At 37.7% G+C, this 15,990-nt stretch overlaps 1 protein-coding gene across 4 annotated transcripts in view; it reads left to right on the forward strand.

Annotated features, from left to right (window-relative positions):
• LOC105053005 (probable thimet oligopeptidase) overlaps positions 1-15,990 on the forward strand; it is a 40,604-nt gene that overhangs the window by 9,044 nt on the left and 15,570 nt on the right. For 3 of the 4 annotated variants that reach the window (XM_073244053.1, XM_010934003.4, XM_019853379.3), the window contains exons 5-8: positions 2,680-2,859; positions 7,206-7,286; positions 12,298-12,378; positions 13,655-13,747. In XM_073244053.1, the coding sequence (XP_073100154.1) occupies positions 2,680-2,859; positions 7,206-7,286; positions 12,298-12,378; positions 13,655-13,747 (435 nt within the window). The remainder of the gene's footprint in view (positions 1-2,679; positions 2,860-7,205; positions 7,287-12,297; positions 12,379-13,654; positions 13,748-15,990) is intronic. The other variant, XM_073244052.1, reaches the window with a different exon arrangement.

Genomic DNA, 15,990 nt, shown 5'->3' on the forward strand with positions numbered 1-15,990 from the left:
CAAGATTAATAGGCTGAACATTGTATCATTGTAAAAATTTATAACATTTTCGACATGATGCCCTAATTCTTGCGAAATAATTTGAAAGGTTCCACCATCCATGCCTTTTATTCAATTTCTGGCGTTCATCTATTCATAACTGTTTGTTTTTCACTTCAACACAGCCTCCTGTATGGTAGGGATCTTTGCGCATCAGTATGGGTGAATCTGGCCCATATCATGCTGTATAGAACATATCAACCGTGTACTAAACCCGTACAGCTCGCTACACATACGTTTTTTAATAAATTTTTGGCATTTGTATTGAGGTGTGCTGCTCCCATATTGTGGATTATAGCTCCAGGCAAGCCATGGATTGCAACTAAGTATATTACCAATATCTATGCAATTGCCTAATGTGGATATTGGTGTACCGGATGATCATCACATGTAAGGTTATATACAAGGAGAATACATATTGCAAACATTCGTATAACAACATGAAGTATATCAATCCATATTATAAGTTTGTATGTCTATTAAAAATCCCAAAATCCAAGCTTTTTTCTTTTCTAAATGATCCACTCAATGTTTGAGTGAAATTAATAGAACTAGTGTTTATACATCTGACTTTGATTTTCCCCGTCTCACTTTGTAGTTTCAGATGATAATTCTGTTGATGAATCTATATGCGCCTTCTAGACAACTACCTCCTTTCCAAGGAAATATTTTATCAGACCTTTTGATTTAAACTTTAGTTTCCAAGAATTCTTTAAGAATTCAAGATGATTCTAGTGACAACAAAATTGTCCACATAAATGCCACGGTGAGCGGTATTCTTTCTATCTGCTTCTCAGAGTGTAGTCAGTTTGTCACCCAGCTAATATTTTTAGCCTGTACTACCTTTAACATAAGCTTGACAAGAATGTCTTTGCACATAAGTAGCCGATTTAATTTACAGAATTATCCTTTCTATACTACTGCCTTGAAATTTGGTGGAGTAATTGAATAAATGCCATCATATGATGGCTATCAGGTGGAAATGCATTTTTTTACATATTTGATTAAAAGATATGACACATTAATAGTTAAAGCTAAGATAACACATAAATCTAGTATTGCCTAGCTATCAATGCATATGCACAGAGAAATCCTTTGTTTTTAAGAGAAGTAATGATCTGTACTGTGTCATACATACTCGGGTTTTTGTTAGGAAATTGGTGGTTTCATGTGCTTCTTATATATAGTTAGGGTTGTCAATAGGAAGGGTTTGGATGTAGGAAGTCTAAGACATTTTAATAAGCTTTACTTGAATTTAGTCCCGAAATAGTGTGTAAGTGGGCATTGTGCCATAAGATCTGTTCTTATGGATTCCAAAATCTTAAATTAGTGTAACATGTCTAAGATCTCTTCTTCAACAATGTTGTGCTCCTTTAGAATGATTTAGGATTCTCTCTTTCCGTGTTTTCAAAGCCAGAATCCATGTTTGAATGTCAAAAGCATGTTTAGTTCTTACTTTTATTATAGGATTTCTAAGATGCATTTTCCATCATCCTTGAATATTTTTCCATGCCAATTTGTGCTAGCACGTAGCAAGGGTTGGCATGGTATACTACTGACTCCACATACATAATATCTAACTGTTTAGCCCTTGTTGACATGTATGATTTTTAATTGATGACTGCATCTTCTTGCTTAAGTTGCAAGGTGCTCCTATCTATTATGACACATTCACTTAAGAAATGCTTTTGAATGCGAAGTACTTAGTAGTTGTACTTGTACCCATTGTTGCTCCATCTTAGTCACACATATCTGACCAATCCCTATTGATTAAATATTTTTACCTCAATTGTTGACTGTTGTATCATTGTTTCCGCATTGTTTCCCTGTTCCTACTTTGCTTCTGCAATAATCCTTTTCACCAATTGCTTATTATAAGTTATTGGAAGAAAGGAAGACACAATGTCTTCAACTAAAGGATGGAAGATACTTTGGACAAAAATCAACCACGAGATTAATAAAACTCCAGTTTTATTATGTCAATATGTAGTGTGCCTTGTTGTTTCATGTGAAGGGGTCAAAAACTTAGCTATCTTTGGTCAGTGGTTCTTTTCATCTATTTTGCTATGTTTCTTTGACATTATGTATGCCTCCAATTGTTAGTTTGTCAGTTTTTTTCTCATTGTTAGTTCTGTCACATTTTTAGATCTCAACATTACTCACTTTCCTTACCACCCCTTTCAATAGCTGCTTGTGTCATTGATGCCTAGGAATCCGAGTGACTGATCTACATCCTTTTTAGAGAGCTGAATATCTTCTAGGAAATCAAGAAGCATTTACTATTCAGAGCTCTGTCACATGACTCAAGTTAGAGTTTGAGTGATGCTTTTGGTAGCTTAGAAGTCAGGATGTCCTATAAGTGCATTTCACTGGACTTTGTGTGCTGATGCCACTCATTACCAGCATTTGACCTGTTGAAGGTGGTTGTTTGATCTTTTCCATTATTGGGTTCATAACTGGTATATGTTCATTTATATAACTAAATAGTGTTTGTTAGCTCTAAGTATTCAATACAGTGACAGAAATGATTCTTTGTAGTCAAATGATATGCAGGCATCTTATTTTTTCTATTTTCAGTCATCTGTTCCTAGCAATAAACAATATAAGTTTGCATACTGATTCCTCATTGTCCAGTGACAGGTTAGAGAATTTGAACGGAATGGTGTTAACCTGACTATGAGCAAGATAGAGGAAATGGAGAAATTAAAATCACAGATAGATGAACTAAGTTTGCGGTATGTCCAGAACCTAAATAGTGATAATAGTTTCATTCTCTTTGGTGAGCCAGAGCTAGCTGGGATGCCTCCCCAATTCATCAAGGTTAGCTTTCAGAATTCTATCATTTCACTGAATTCATTTTGCTATTCATTCCATATCTACTAGCTTCATGCTTCTTTTCCTGAATTTATTATCTTTATTTGCATCAATCATAATCAAATAGTTCTGCGAACTGTCTCTTTATACCTTGGTAATAGAATGTGTTTTGGGATTACATAAATGAAAAGATTAATTGATGAATTACATGGAAATAATTAAAAGAACACTTGTATGGCATAACGTGCTCATTTGTTGCTTCAAAGGTGTATGTTAATCAGTAATTTTGATTCTTTGAAGCGTATAAAATTGTATCCATTATTTTGAGCGCATATTTTTGATTGGTTTATGGCATTTGTGATAATTATTAGTCAGATTTTCAGAATCGTCCCGAACCGGACGGTTCGGGGCGTGCCAAACCGGACCGGCAGGAAATCAGGATGGTTCTGACTGGGAAAGTGGCAGACGCCGGCGCTGAGGGAGAAAGAGAGGGAAAGAGAGGAAGAGAGAGAGAGGAGAGGAAGAGAGAATAGACGCTGTCGGAGGCCGACGGTGGTCCGTTGTGACTGTCGGAGGGCCGTAGAAGCCCCGCAGCTTGACCATCACCCGATAGGGCTTTTATAAGTGAGAAAGAGAGAGAGAGGAGGGAGCGACGTATCTGAGGGAAGTGCAGTCGGTGGAGGGGCCGTCGGAGCTTGTCGTGTGGTCGCCAAGGCCATCAGGCGGTGGAAACTATAGGGGCAGAGCCACGGCCGCGGAACAATGGTTACCACTCCTGTTTCTTCATTATCTTTTTTTTAAAAAGGACGATGAATGGTGAAGCCGGCACTTGGTTTGCCAGCTTCACTTAAGTGAAGTCGACGAATCAATTTCCAGCTTCATGTTGTTTCGGATTTTTTTTAAAAAAAACTCCATAAAATAGGGACGATGTGTCGTCTCTGTTTTATGCTCGCGGTGCCGTGTGCATGGACTGCGCTGTTCGGCGGCCACAACGGCCAGTCGGAGGTCGTTCAGCGGCCTCTCTGATGGCTTTCCCTCTCTTCTTTTCTTTCTTCCTCCCTCCCTCTCTCTCTATTTTTCTCTCTTTCTCTCTTTTCCTCCCGATTTGTTCCTTGTCCTGTATCGGTTCGTGTTGGTCTGGTTTGGTACAGACCCATACCGATCCATACCGCTGGTTGGCCGGTACGGGTTCCGATACTGAGTCCATGAATCTTGATTATTATTAATATCAATGTATTGCATGAATAAGAACTTGGGGAGTTAAAAATGACCAGAAAAGTGTTGGATGCATTTATGCACATTGGGTATGTATCAATTTGTTATTTCATGTATGTTTGTTTACATGGTTTGTAGCCCCGTAGGCTTATGAATGGATAAAATTTTAGACAATATAGGGGTGAGTTTAAGGGTGGCAATGGGTTGGGTTGGCCAATATCCCTACCCGCCCTGCGAGGAAAAAATTTCATACCCATATCCATCCCGTACTCATCTTGGGTCGGGCTACAAGGATGGATCTGATCGGATATACTCGAAATCCTCTTCCTCTTCTGATCAAAAATCCCGAGTCCCTTCGATCTCCGATCAAGCGAAAAGCAAAAAAAAAAAATGATCAATCTATTTTGGAGAAAGACTTACCTTAATCGGATGGGAGGTCGGGGGCTTGAAGCGGCCGAATTGGGAAGCTTAGACGAAACCCATACCTGCTTCGACAAAAATTTTCCAACTCACCATGGCACCGCCACTGACCGGTTGAAACCCCTCTGATCTTCTAGGATTCTCTCCTTCCCCATAGATCTCCAAAAAAGAGAATGAAATGAAAAAGAAGGAAGCTAAAAGCAAAAAAAAAGGAAAAATGTGGGAAGAAGGCTTACCTGCAGTGCTGTTGGGGTGTCACAGGCATCGATGGTGACGGGTTCGAGCTTGATGACCTTGATCTACGAGATGCATTTTGGCCTTGCTGCCCTCTGCTGGTCCCGTATCGTCCTGGGCATCTCCCTCTGTGTGGACCTTTGTTGCATTGGTGGCGGAGCCGCGGCTACGACGGAGGAGGAGAATGATGAGGATGGAGAGATCCTCCAGTTCCAAATCCAGCTTTGGCTGTTCTGGAAGTGGAGTGGGTCGAAGCAATTTTATCTTAAGGACCACCCATGGCACCGGATGGTGGAGTTCTCGTGGGACTTGACACGGACACGGTTTCCTATAGGTGGTGGCCTGGAGCCGTTTGTGGATACTTTGTCGCCGTGGCCATGGACAGCGAGATGCTTCTTATCGTTGGCATACTCGTTGACGAGGCATGGAGAAGGACCAAAGCCGCAAGGGGAAAGAGCTAGTGGAACTTGATCCTGATCTCAAGAAGGGAGCGTGTAGCCTTGGGAAGGAGGGCACGATTCGACGGCAGTGGGTGGGAAGGGAGGAGGAGGAGGAAGAGTTTGCTGAAGACGAGTTCGTCCTCGCCCTTGTCATTAGCGTCATCAGGGAGCAGCTTGACGGTGATGGAGTGGATGAGCCCGAAGGAGATGGAGCTGCAGAGAGCCGATAGATGGCTAGGGTTTTGTGTTTGGCTTTATATACAAAAGATAACCGGATCGCGTTCGGGGCGGGGTGTACTATTACCCGTACCCAATCCGAACCTATTTTGGATTTATATTAGAGGGATGGAAAGAACCCTAAAAATTAGGGATCGGTCTTTGAATGAAGAGGAGCCGTAGGTTAGGAGCCATTGATTACAAGATAAAGACGGAGGATCTGACATTTATAGGTAATCTTCTATATCTGTTGGATATTTTTATTTCCAATGAAAACATCTGGCAGAAATTTGCTTCCTAATTCCAAAAAGGGATTATAACATGCATAAAGCACGATATAAGTGTTTCCATTTTTCTGATCAACTTTGAGATCTTCTGAATTGCATTTCCTAGTCTTATCTGGTTTGGACATGCTGAATGCAGTTTTGGGATGTGTGCAGTGGGTGTAGGAGGTGCCTCCTGCTACTAAGGTATTTATGAGGTGTTCTTGGGGGATCTCTATGCTATGATACCTGATATGGGACCAAAGAAAACTCGCCATGAAAAGCTCAGTATTGGCTTATTTTGATAAGCCTTATGTTAGAAAGTAAGTAGGTCAATAAACCAGATGCTGTCTGAATATTTGGGTGGCAGGGTCTTTGCCACCTCATACTGCTATCGTTAATGCTCTCCTCTGGGTCAACGGGGACTTTGCATTTGTGTGAAGAGTCTAAATACTCGGATGGAAAAGGTCTTACCACCCAAATAACAAAATGAAAATGTTCCTTCTTAACTTAAGTGCTCAAACACGTAAATGATGTGTTGTTTTAAGATCTCATGCATCAGAATTGAGTATGACATAATTTGAAACTTATTTAGTCTATTAGACTGTCAAAAGTCGAGGGGTCTACAGCATGTTGATGTTTCATGTTTCTGCTAGTAAAAGGATTCTTTCTGCTCTTTATATGGATCATTGTGTGCTTTGATGAGCACATTAAATCTCTCTAGTTAAACCTTGTAATTAGAGTTCATGATTCTCTGCCATTGCCTTTTTTGTTAATTTTTATTTGTATTAATAGGCATGAGAGAAACTATAATTGACTTAATGGGTGCTTAAGACATTTTCTGTTTGGAGGAAAAGGTAGGGAGGCCCTCCTAGTGGAATTACTGAGGTTCAAATACTTGAGAAACAACCTCCCAAGCAACAGATTGAAGTACTGTGCTCTATCGATCTGTTTCCATCATACCGTAGCATAGCTGTAAGGTATTATTATTGGTATGTCCCTAATACTGTATTACACCAAGTCTATTGCATTGGTACTGCATCTCATTTATACCGTGTTGGCACCAATAGTGCAAACCGTACCCTATTAGACCATACCATACTAGGATAGCAGTATATTTGAGACTTTAAACCTTTCTGCCAAGTCCCAAGTTTTAAACCTAGAACCTCATCTGTTAGAAGGAGGGGTGAAACTAGTGAGCTATTGCTAGTTCATGTTAAAGGCCTGATGGTGATTGCATGGGAGCGTGGCTTGTCCTCGACCAGCCATATTTTAACTGTTCGTGTTCCATAATTTGATATTTTTGTATCATAATTCATTATTTCTGAAGTACAAATTAATTTCTAGAATTGCAGGTGATAAGGAAATATGGTGCTAAATATATCTTATAATTATATATCTTCTGTTTTGGAATCTTCTGCTAATTGTTGCAAATGAGCATATTTATTCTCATAGTGTCACCTTGGTCTTCTTTTATTTCATCTTCATTTTCATTGTATACATGTATGTTATATTGTTTATATTGTTTTCTTTTTTTATATTTTCTATTCTTTGTGTTACCTAGAGTTTGGAGAAAACTGAAAGTGCAAAACTGAAGATTTTCTTGAAAAGTTATCATGTTACTCCAATACTTGAGCACTGTATGGTAAGACATTTTCTTTTTCCCCTGTGAGTTGAGTTTAAAGTTCAAGTGCTGTTCCTTTTGGCATCTTTCATTTCTCCATTTTATATTTGCAATATTTGACTTGAAGCATTACTTGACTACATAATTATATGTCATTGAATTGGCCTTATTATGGTCCAGAAAGTAACTGCATTATGATTTATTGTTGTTCTGTTTATTTGTTGCAGTCCAGAGAGGACACCTTGACTCTCTTTCTGATAGTATACTGCCTTGACTTTATCCCATGGTCTGAACTTTCCACACAAACTTAACACCCCAAACTGAAACATAATTGCTAGAATCCATCCAAAATAGAGGCCATTTCTGGTGTTTTCATGCAAACTTGCTTTTGGACCCAACTTAAGTTATGTTTGAACTCCGTATGCTAATTTTTTGCCCTTGCTTTGATTCTATAAATTTTGTGAATAACCTTCTCTATGTTAAAACGGGACTTTTATGAATTTGGGAAGATTCAAAATCATTGCAATGTTTGATTACGGAGAGATTTAGAGGAAAGTAACACTTTTGGGTAAAGTTCGTTTGTGATAGAACTCAGACCTCATAAGCATGCAAATATTTTATGTTAGATTTCTCTGTTTGTTTGATTTTTAATTTGAGTAATCAATGTTTTGATGATTCAATGTGAAATTGGCTGAATTATTTATCCCCCTTCCCCCAAAAAATAATAATCGAATTTTTATTTTTTATTGCTTTTTAATTGAAACTGCTTAAATGAGATTTGAAACTATTAAAATCGTTGAAACTGAAGTTCATTTGCTACAGCTGAAATCGAAACTGAAAGCAAGTTTTCCAACCTTGGATTGTAGAGTGGTAGTCTGGTCTAGTGTTATATAAGACCTGGCCCAGCTGTTTTTACATGAACTTTTAGAAGTTTATATGTGTGCATGTTCTCTACAACAACCCAGGATCTTATCCAAAAAGGCTAGCCGGAATGTATTATGTAGGTTCCTTGGTCCTGTATAAGTATCCAAGATCTTTCCAACGAATAATTGATGTGGGGCTAAATATACGTCTGCACGGATCTTCACATACTCCCTCTGTTTAAGTCCTGGCATTCTCATCAGGCTAAGGATCCAAATTCATGTATCCATTTATAAATACTATAATCGGCCCATGGTTAGCATCAATGAACCCATGCTGCGGTATCCCCTAGTCCATATAGATTATGAGCTGGATTGGCTCTAATACTATTTGTAACAACTCAGGACCTCGTTCAAAAAGGCTATTCGGAATGTATCATATGGGTTCTTTGGTCCTGTATAAGTATCCAAGATCTTTCCAGCAAATAACCGATGTAGGATTAAATACACATCCGCACGGATCCTCGCACTCTCTATAGTTGTCAGGTAGTAATCTGGTTGAGGCAATTCATTTAGAAGGTAATGGAGAAATTTACAAGATAGTTTGATTGGTCTTGTGAAGCTGGCCCACTAAAATTTGTTGGAAGGCTAGCTCAACCTTTGCAGTTTGTAGGATTCATCTGTTGGTTTATATTGGCTCCATGCACTAGTGCCAAGTACCTTGTAAGTCTCAAGTGTCGGACATGGCAGCCTCCTAAAATCTAGGCACGGACACACAAAACACATGCACTTATGTATAAATATGCAAGCACACATATTTAGGTGCAAAAGAATATACATATACATACATTACACACACACACACACACACACATATATACATACAAATGCACATGTATATGTGTGTGCAGATGGAATTTTATAAATATATTAAGGGAATCTCCATGAGCTTGCTAGCTGCTTAATTTTTTTGTTAAGTTTATTTAAGATGTTTTAAGAAATTTAAATTTTTAAATAACTATGATATATTTATAATATAATAACATTTTATTTAAATGGTTCATATAACTATGATAATTTTATATTAAAAATATAACGATACTTTGCTTGAAGTTTTTCTAACTTTATATTAAAACTTAAATATAATGACACTTTGCTTGAAGTTTTCTGAAGTTTACATTAAAACTTAAGAACACTTCATTTAAAGTTCTAGAAAATATAAAAGCACTTGACTGAAAGTATCAGACCGTCTTCCCTTGAATGGCGCTTCGAAACAAATTTTTGGCAATCAAAATTCAATTTGATTCAGAAGAACAAAATTTTCCTTCATGAATTCTTGTTAGTAAACGAATGTAGACTGGGATCCGACAGAGACCTAAATATTTTGGGCTAGGTTTGGATCATATATGACCTCGACCCGATCTAAATGGCTCGCTGAGTCCAAATATTTTTCATGGACCCGACCTGATCCGATCATCAATTGGATTGGGTCCAAGTCCAATATCAAGGCTCATATATAAAATTCGTCGGGTGGAGGTTATGCATGCCTCGACCTAACCTGACCTATTTATAGCCCTAGGCATGCTGGACATCTCTTTGATGATTGCTCTACCTCTAAGACCTCCTCTGACTCCACTAGCTCTAACTCCCATCTATTAATGATTTGCCTTGAGATGCTCAACGTCATTCGATAGCTTAGATCTGCTCAAATTCGATGCTTGCGGCGACTATGAGGTCCTCCACCACTTCTCCAGCCACCATCATCTCAAGTAAACCACTAGTAAGGTGCGGGCCCTTGTTTCTCCATCCCCCTTTCTTTAGATTTATGGGCAAACTCCTGAATCGGTGAACCTGGCACCTAACAGAAATTGGCATGTGTGTGGTACTATATCTTATCGACTTGGTAGTTGACCAATATGGGTCATGGTACCGATTTTGCCAACCTTGCATTGCATATTAGTTTTCTTTTGCGCAATCTGTTGGATGTAGGATATTAGCAAGGAACTCATATTCTTTAGGTGCTCAATAGACAGGCCTCATGCAATGGTAAGGTTGCTCCATCATGACTTGGCTGTCATAGGTTCAAAACACACAAACAAACTCTCCATATGCAGGGTAAGGCTGCATACATCTCTCCCAAAATCTTGTAGTGACAGGAGCCTCGAAACCCCCCTTTTTAGGTGCCCAAGGAGAAGTAGCAAGTGATGACCTTCTACTTTTGTACTTGGAGTAATGATGCTAGGCTTTCGTAACCATTCAGTGATTACATAATGATCTAATTTTATTAGGTCTACCAACCTGAGGTTTGTCTTATTCACTTTCCACATTGAATCTTTTGAAATATAGGAGATTTTTTTTTAGGATTGCTCTCTGGTTGTGTGATGTTTAATTGTGCTAATAAGTTTGGCTTTAGTATTCATGGTAAATCCCTCCTCTCATGCCTGAACTTGTTTTTCTCAGGAATTTGGCACCAGTTCAAAAAGGATGGATGTTAAGTTGAAGGATGGTCCTTAAATGATATCAGGCTCTGACTGATCGCACTTGACTTTCAAAAATCACTTCTACTTAATGGGAGAAATCTTGTTGCTTAATGTTAAAATACCTAAATGGGGTTCAAAAGTCATCTTGTCCAGTATTACAAATGCACTGTCTTATCCAGAACTAGTCACTTGCAATCAGATGGCAATGAACTCACACCTGATTATCATGCTAGGAGCTATCCATACCAGGCACTTGTTCAGCTTAGCATCTAGCTGTCTACAGTTGATTTTTGTGAGTGATTTCAATTCATGATCAGCACAGGGTAGATTGGAATCTTAGTTTCAGTGGTTTAGTTGCAGAGTGATTACAATTTTTCAAGTGCTAGACACGTTAGCAGAATGGTTCCAGGGGAAACTATTCAAACATGAGCATTATAAAGGGAAATATTTTGCACCTCTGTGGGGCAGAATGTAATATCTGCTTAGCAAATGCTGGAGTTGGATGGAAAGTGCATCATCTGTGCATGTATCTACTGTCTAGTGAAGGTTCCTTTGTTTTATGCATAAGAGATTCTCTGTGGAGCACCAATGGAAGATTGCTTAGCTGAAGGAAGATGGATAAAAATATGCTTCCAACTAATGTTTTTGATGAACAAATGTGATAAGGATCAAGGTTGTGGAAGATCTCACTACATTGTTTCTTGAAATCTCTCATTATAGGTCTGCTGTTTGTCATCAATTAATTCTGATGATTGAGTTAGATCTTGAAGGGGTGGAATAGATAGTGTGATAGTGTTATGGCCCTAGGATGAAAGCCTTTTTTTTCTTCTCTTACTTTCTGGAGTCAAACATTTTGGATTTGCATTATGGATGATGTATCCAATGTTTAGTCAGGGGTTCATGTGAATTTGATCCGAGAGACTCTCTGTAAAAACCAGGTATTTATTTTATTGAAGTTTTGTTGAACCTATGCCTAAACAGCAGTGGCAACTCGATGTTCTTATTCCTTGCTTTTAGGCTTGTTATGGTTGTTAATTAGATCATCAGCTGGCATTTGATTGTTCTCAGTTGACTCTTGTTGATGGCTTTCTGCTAGCCCACCCGAGCAAAAAACTGAGTTTAATATGTAATTTGGGATTTTTAAGAGTCCTATGACCATCATTTTTTGTAATTCTTGTTAGACATGAGAGGAAAATTGGGCTTGCATTTGTTTGGTGTTCTCAGGTACATAATTGTTTTTGAATGGTAAAATCACCTGTTTTTGTTAAAAGGAAATCTTTGGATTATTTTTGTTACCTTTCTTGTGGTTGGAAAGGCCTTGACTAGAGTGTGATCAAGTGTTCAAAATTTTGGTCTTATCAGAATCTTTTGTTCGATAGGAAAAGTCCAGTTATTACTTGCAAAATTGCAGGCAGTGCTCTGGTGCTTTGTTTAAGTAAAATGTTTCAGTGTAAATCTCTGAGTAGTCCTCACCTGTCAGGTAATTTGCCAACTGTCCAACCTGACCATGATTTTCTAAAATTTCAGTTGAAGGTTCAGATTTAGGATACCATGGTTTTTGCCTTTGTTAGAAACTTATACTCTTATTGTTTTTTAAACTGTTTAGCATCGATTACCGTTTTATTTAGAATATGCAATAAATTTACTATTTACCATTTGTTGTTCCTATTGCTTTACCTTTATTTCTTGCAGATAGGATCTACCAGAAAGCTGGTTGCTGTGGCTTATGGCCAGCGATGTGGAAAAGAAAACCTTGATGTTTTAGAAAATTTGGTAATGCTTTGGTAGTTCAGGAAATCTTTTATGTTACTTTTCTAATATATTTAGAGTAATAAATAGTACATAAACTCTATATTTATATGGCTTATAATGTATTCATTATAGCCTCGGTAAGGTTCTCTCTCTTGAGTAACTTCCATAAATTATGGTTGTATGAGTGCTTGAATTTTATTTAGATGAATGGACAGGTCACCAACTATCATGTAGTCAATACAAAACATGAATGTCAAGAATCCATAGTACTTATTTGAACATGCCATTCATGTCAAGAATCTATAATACTTATTTGAACATGCCATTTGCTTCTATTTCTATAGTTTTGGAGTATTCTAGCCTTTCTCCTCTATAATTGAAGCCATGCAGGATATGGTTTGCTTCCACAACATAATATTGTTCCTCATTGTCAATATGACAAGATACCAATGCTTACAAAAAGGATTTTTTATAATCACTTGATTGTGGTCTTGGAGGTGTGATGAACGATTTTTACAGGAAGTTAGCCTAACTATAGGAACCCAGAGCATCGATGAACAAAGGAAGTCAAACCATACTGGTGTTGCTAAAATATTTCCAGGTTTCCACTAAAGCTAGCAAGGGTGGGATTGCATCATGTCTTTTGTGCGACTCAGTAAGCTATCTTGCTGGTGAATATTTCACTGAGAATTTCATGTTACAAGGTGTCCCTCCTTCTGTGTGGTTCAATAAATACTTGCTGTTAATGTTCGCATGTGTTAAGTGCTCCGTATTTTGCCATCCATAGGTCTTGGTTGATTTTTTGTATGACCTATTGCTCATAATCTCAGTGTCTATAACTTTGTTTGTTTTGTCTTCAAAGTTGTTTCTTGTAAGTCTCAAAGTTATTTGACAACCAGAAAACACTCGAAAAAGCACTCATCCATTCTGCTCTAGTTCCACTGCATAAAGCTCTGTCTCTCACCATTTTTATCTCCTTGCCTGTGTAGTTATTGTTTTTTGTCCTTGTATTTGAAAAATTAAGTGGAATATTGGTAAAATTGCTGTCAATTTCTTGAATCAACAATAACAAAAAAAAAATGATGAAGATAATAGAATTAGGGATATTGACATGACTTTGAGAATATGAATGCTATCTTTCTAGATGTTCATGGGGATCAGTCTTATGCAGGTTGCCTTCCAGTTTCTGAATAATATATGTATAATGATATTTCAAAAGAGTAACAGTAATTCTCTTTGTTACCTAGTGAAATATTTAATAGTGTGATTGACATTACATTGTTTATCTTTTGATCAGGTCCAACTGCGCCATAAATTTGCTCGGTTACTTGGTTATTCTAACTATGCAGATTTTGCTGTTGAAACTAAAATGGCAAGGACATCATTGAAGGTTTTTTTTTGCTCCATACCAACATATCTCTGGTGATTTGATTGCTTTCTTCGATCGACATCTGATTTTAAGTTAAAATCAGTGATATTAGCATATGTTCATTTTTAGATTTTTTTCTAAAAGATTTTGTGGTCATGATTATATGCATTTTGTGGAGTTGGAATTGCTTATAAATTTAACTAACTAGTGGAATAATGATTCAGATGATACTATTATAGTATATTAATATTATATTATAATATACTGTATCATTATAGTATTATATAATTTTCAAATGTTACAATTTAAAATTGTTGTATACATGTTATCTTGTCAATATGATATATAATTGGATTATTATAATGTACTTATTACTACATTATGTTAAATTGTTAATATAATATATAATAAATTGCATATACTCATGGTATTCTATACTGGCCCAAACCCGTCGGTACACCTTGTGCCAGGGTTCTCAGAACCGTTCTGAATCGGACGATTCAGGGTGTGCCGAACTAGACCGGTGGGGAATCGGGATGGTTCCGATGGAGAAAACGGCACACGCCATTGCCGGGGAAGAAAGAGAGGAAAATAGAGGCAGAGAGAGAGGAGGACGCCGTCGGAAGCCGGCGGTGGCCCTCTACGGCCGTCGGAGGGTGGCGGAAGCCGTCGCTGCTCGATTCGCCTGATGGGGTTACTGCAATGAGCGAGAAAGAGAGAGAGAGGGGGGAGACCACCAAAAATGGGAGGACGGGATGGTGGAGAGGCTGTCGGAGGACTCTGGGTGGCCGCTGTAGCCATCGAGTGGCAGAAGCCGCACGGGGGTCATCGCGATCATGGAACAGGGGCTGTCGCCCTTGTTCATGCGTTGCCCTTTTTTAACAATGAAGCCGGCAAACCATTTGACGGCTTCATTGTTTAAAAGATTTTTTAAAAAAAATTAAAATTAGTGAAGCCGGCAATCTGATTGCGGGCTTCCAGTTTTGAATTTTTTTTAAAAAAACCTATTAAATAGTGAAGCTGGCAAATCATTTGCCGGCTTCACTTAAGTTTTTGTTTTTTAAGAAAACTCGTGAAATTGGGACGTTGCCTCTATTTCACATCCACAGTGCCACGCGCGTGGACTAAGCCGTCCGGCGGCCAGTTAAAGGCTATCCGACGGGCCCTCCGACTCCTTTCCCTCCCTCATTTTCTTTCTTCCTCCCTCTCTCTCTATTTCTCTCTCTTTCTCTCTTTTCCTCCTCCCGGTTTCCTTCCTTGATTTGGTTCGCATCGGTCTGATCCGGTACGGAACCGTATCGGACTGTGCCGTCGGCCGGCCGGAATGGCCACTGCTACTGGTATCAAAAATCATGGTTTGGCCACTGGTACCGATAGCAAAAATCTTGCCCTATACCGTACCATACTAGCGGAAAATCGGTGCAGTTTAGGCCGGTTTTTCGAAAAATGGCCTAAACCGGACAGTATGATATGGTTCGGCTTCTTTTCTTTCTTTTTTTTTGTTGGCCGTTGGATAGGATTTTTTTTGAATTTTTTATTATCAGTATGGTACGGTATGGTACCGTACTGATCAGAAATCGGTACGGGCCTGGGTACTAGTTCCTGAAACTTTGCATATACTATTACAGTATGTGTTAAATATAAAGCGTAATAGTAAAATACGACCGTTGTAAACAAAAATATGTTTTGAGAACAGTGTGTCATAATAATGTTATTGATAATATAGAACTTTTTGGATTGATAACAATGACAACATGATGGTATAACATAATATGTCAATAATTTAATATTTATGTCGTACGAATGTTTATATTATAAAATAATAGTTTCAGTGTAATGCTTTTTAGAATATCATAGAATAATATTATAGAAATGTTGATAATGTTATTATATTATTTGTGTAATTTTATTTATTTATTATTATATAATATTGGAGTGCTTTATTGAACATATAATTTAATAATATTGTCATATTATATATTGAATTGTCATTATTATTATTGTTATTATGTTACCATACTACATCTGAAATTGTATAAAACTATTATAGTTGCTAATTATATAATTACAATAGAATGATACTAGTATACTATAATTATTATATTATATATATTACAAATATATGATAATATAATCTGATATAATATCATAATATTATTGTAGCATATTGCTCATTTAATGGTTTAACATTATACTAATTTCGGACAGGGTGCATAAAGAGGATGAGGGGGTGCCATCGTAACAAGCAAATGCCATTCAGTCCT

The sequence above is a fragment of the Elaeis guineensis genome, chromosome 10 (genome assembly GCF_000442705.2).
Source record: "Elaeis guineensis isolate ETL-2024a chromosome 10, EG11, whole genome shotgun sequence".
Classification (NCBI taxonomy): Eukaryota; Viridiplantae; Streptophyta; class Magnoliopsida; order Arecales; family Arecaceae; genus Elaeis; species Elaeis guineensis.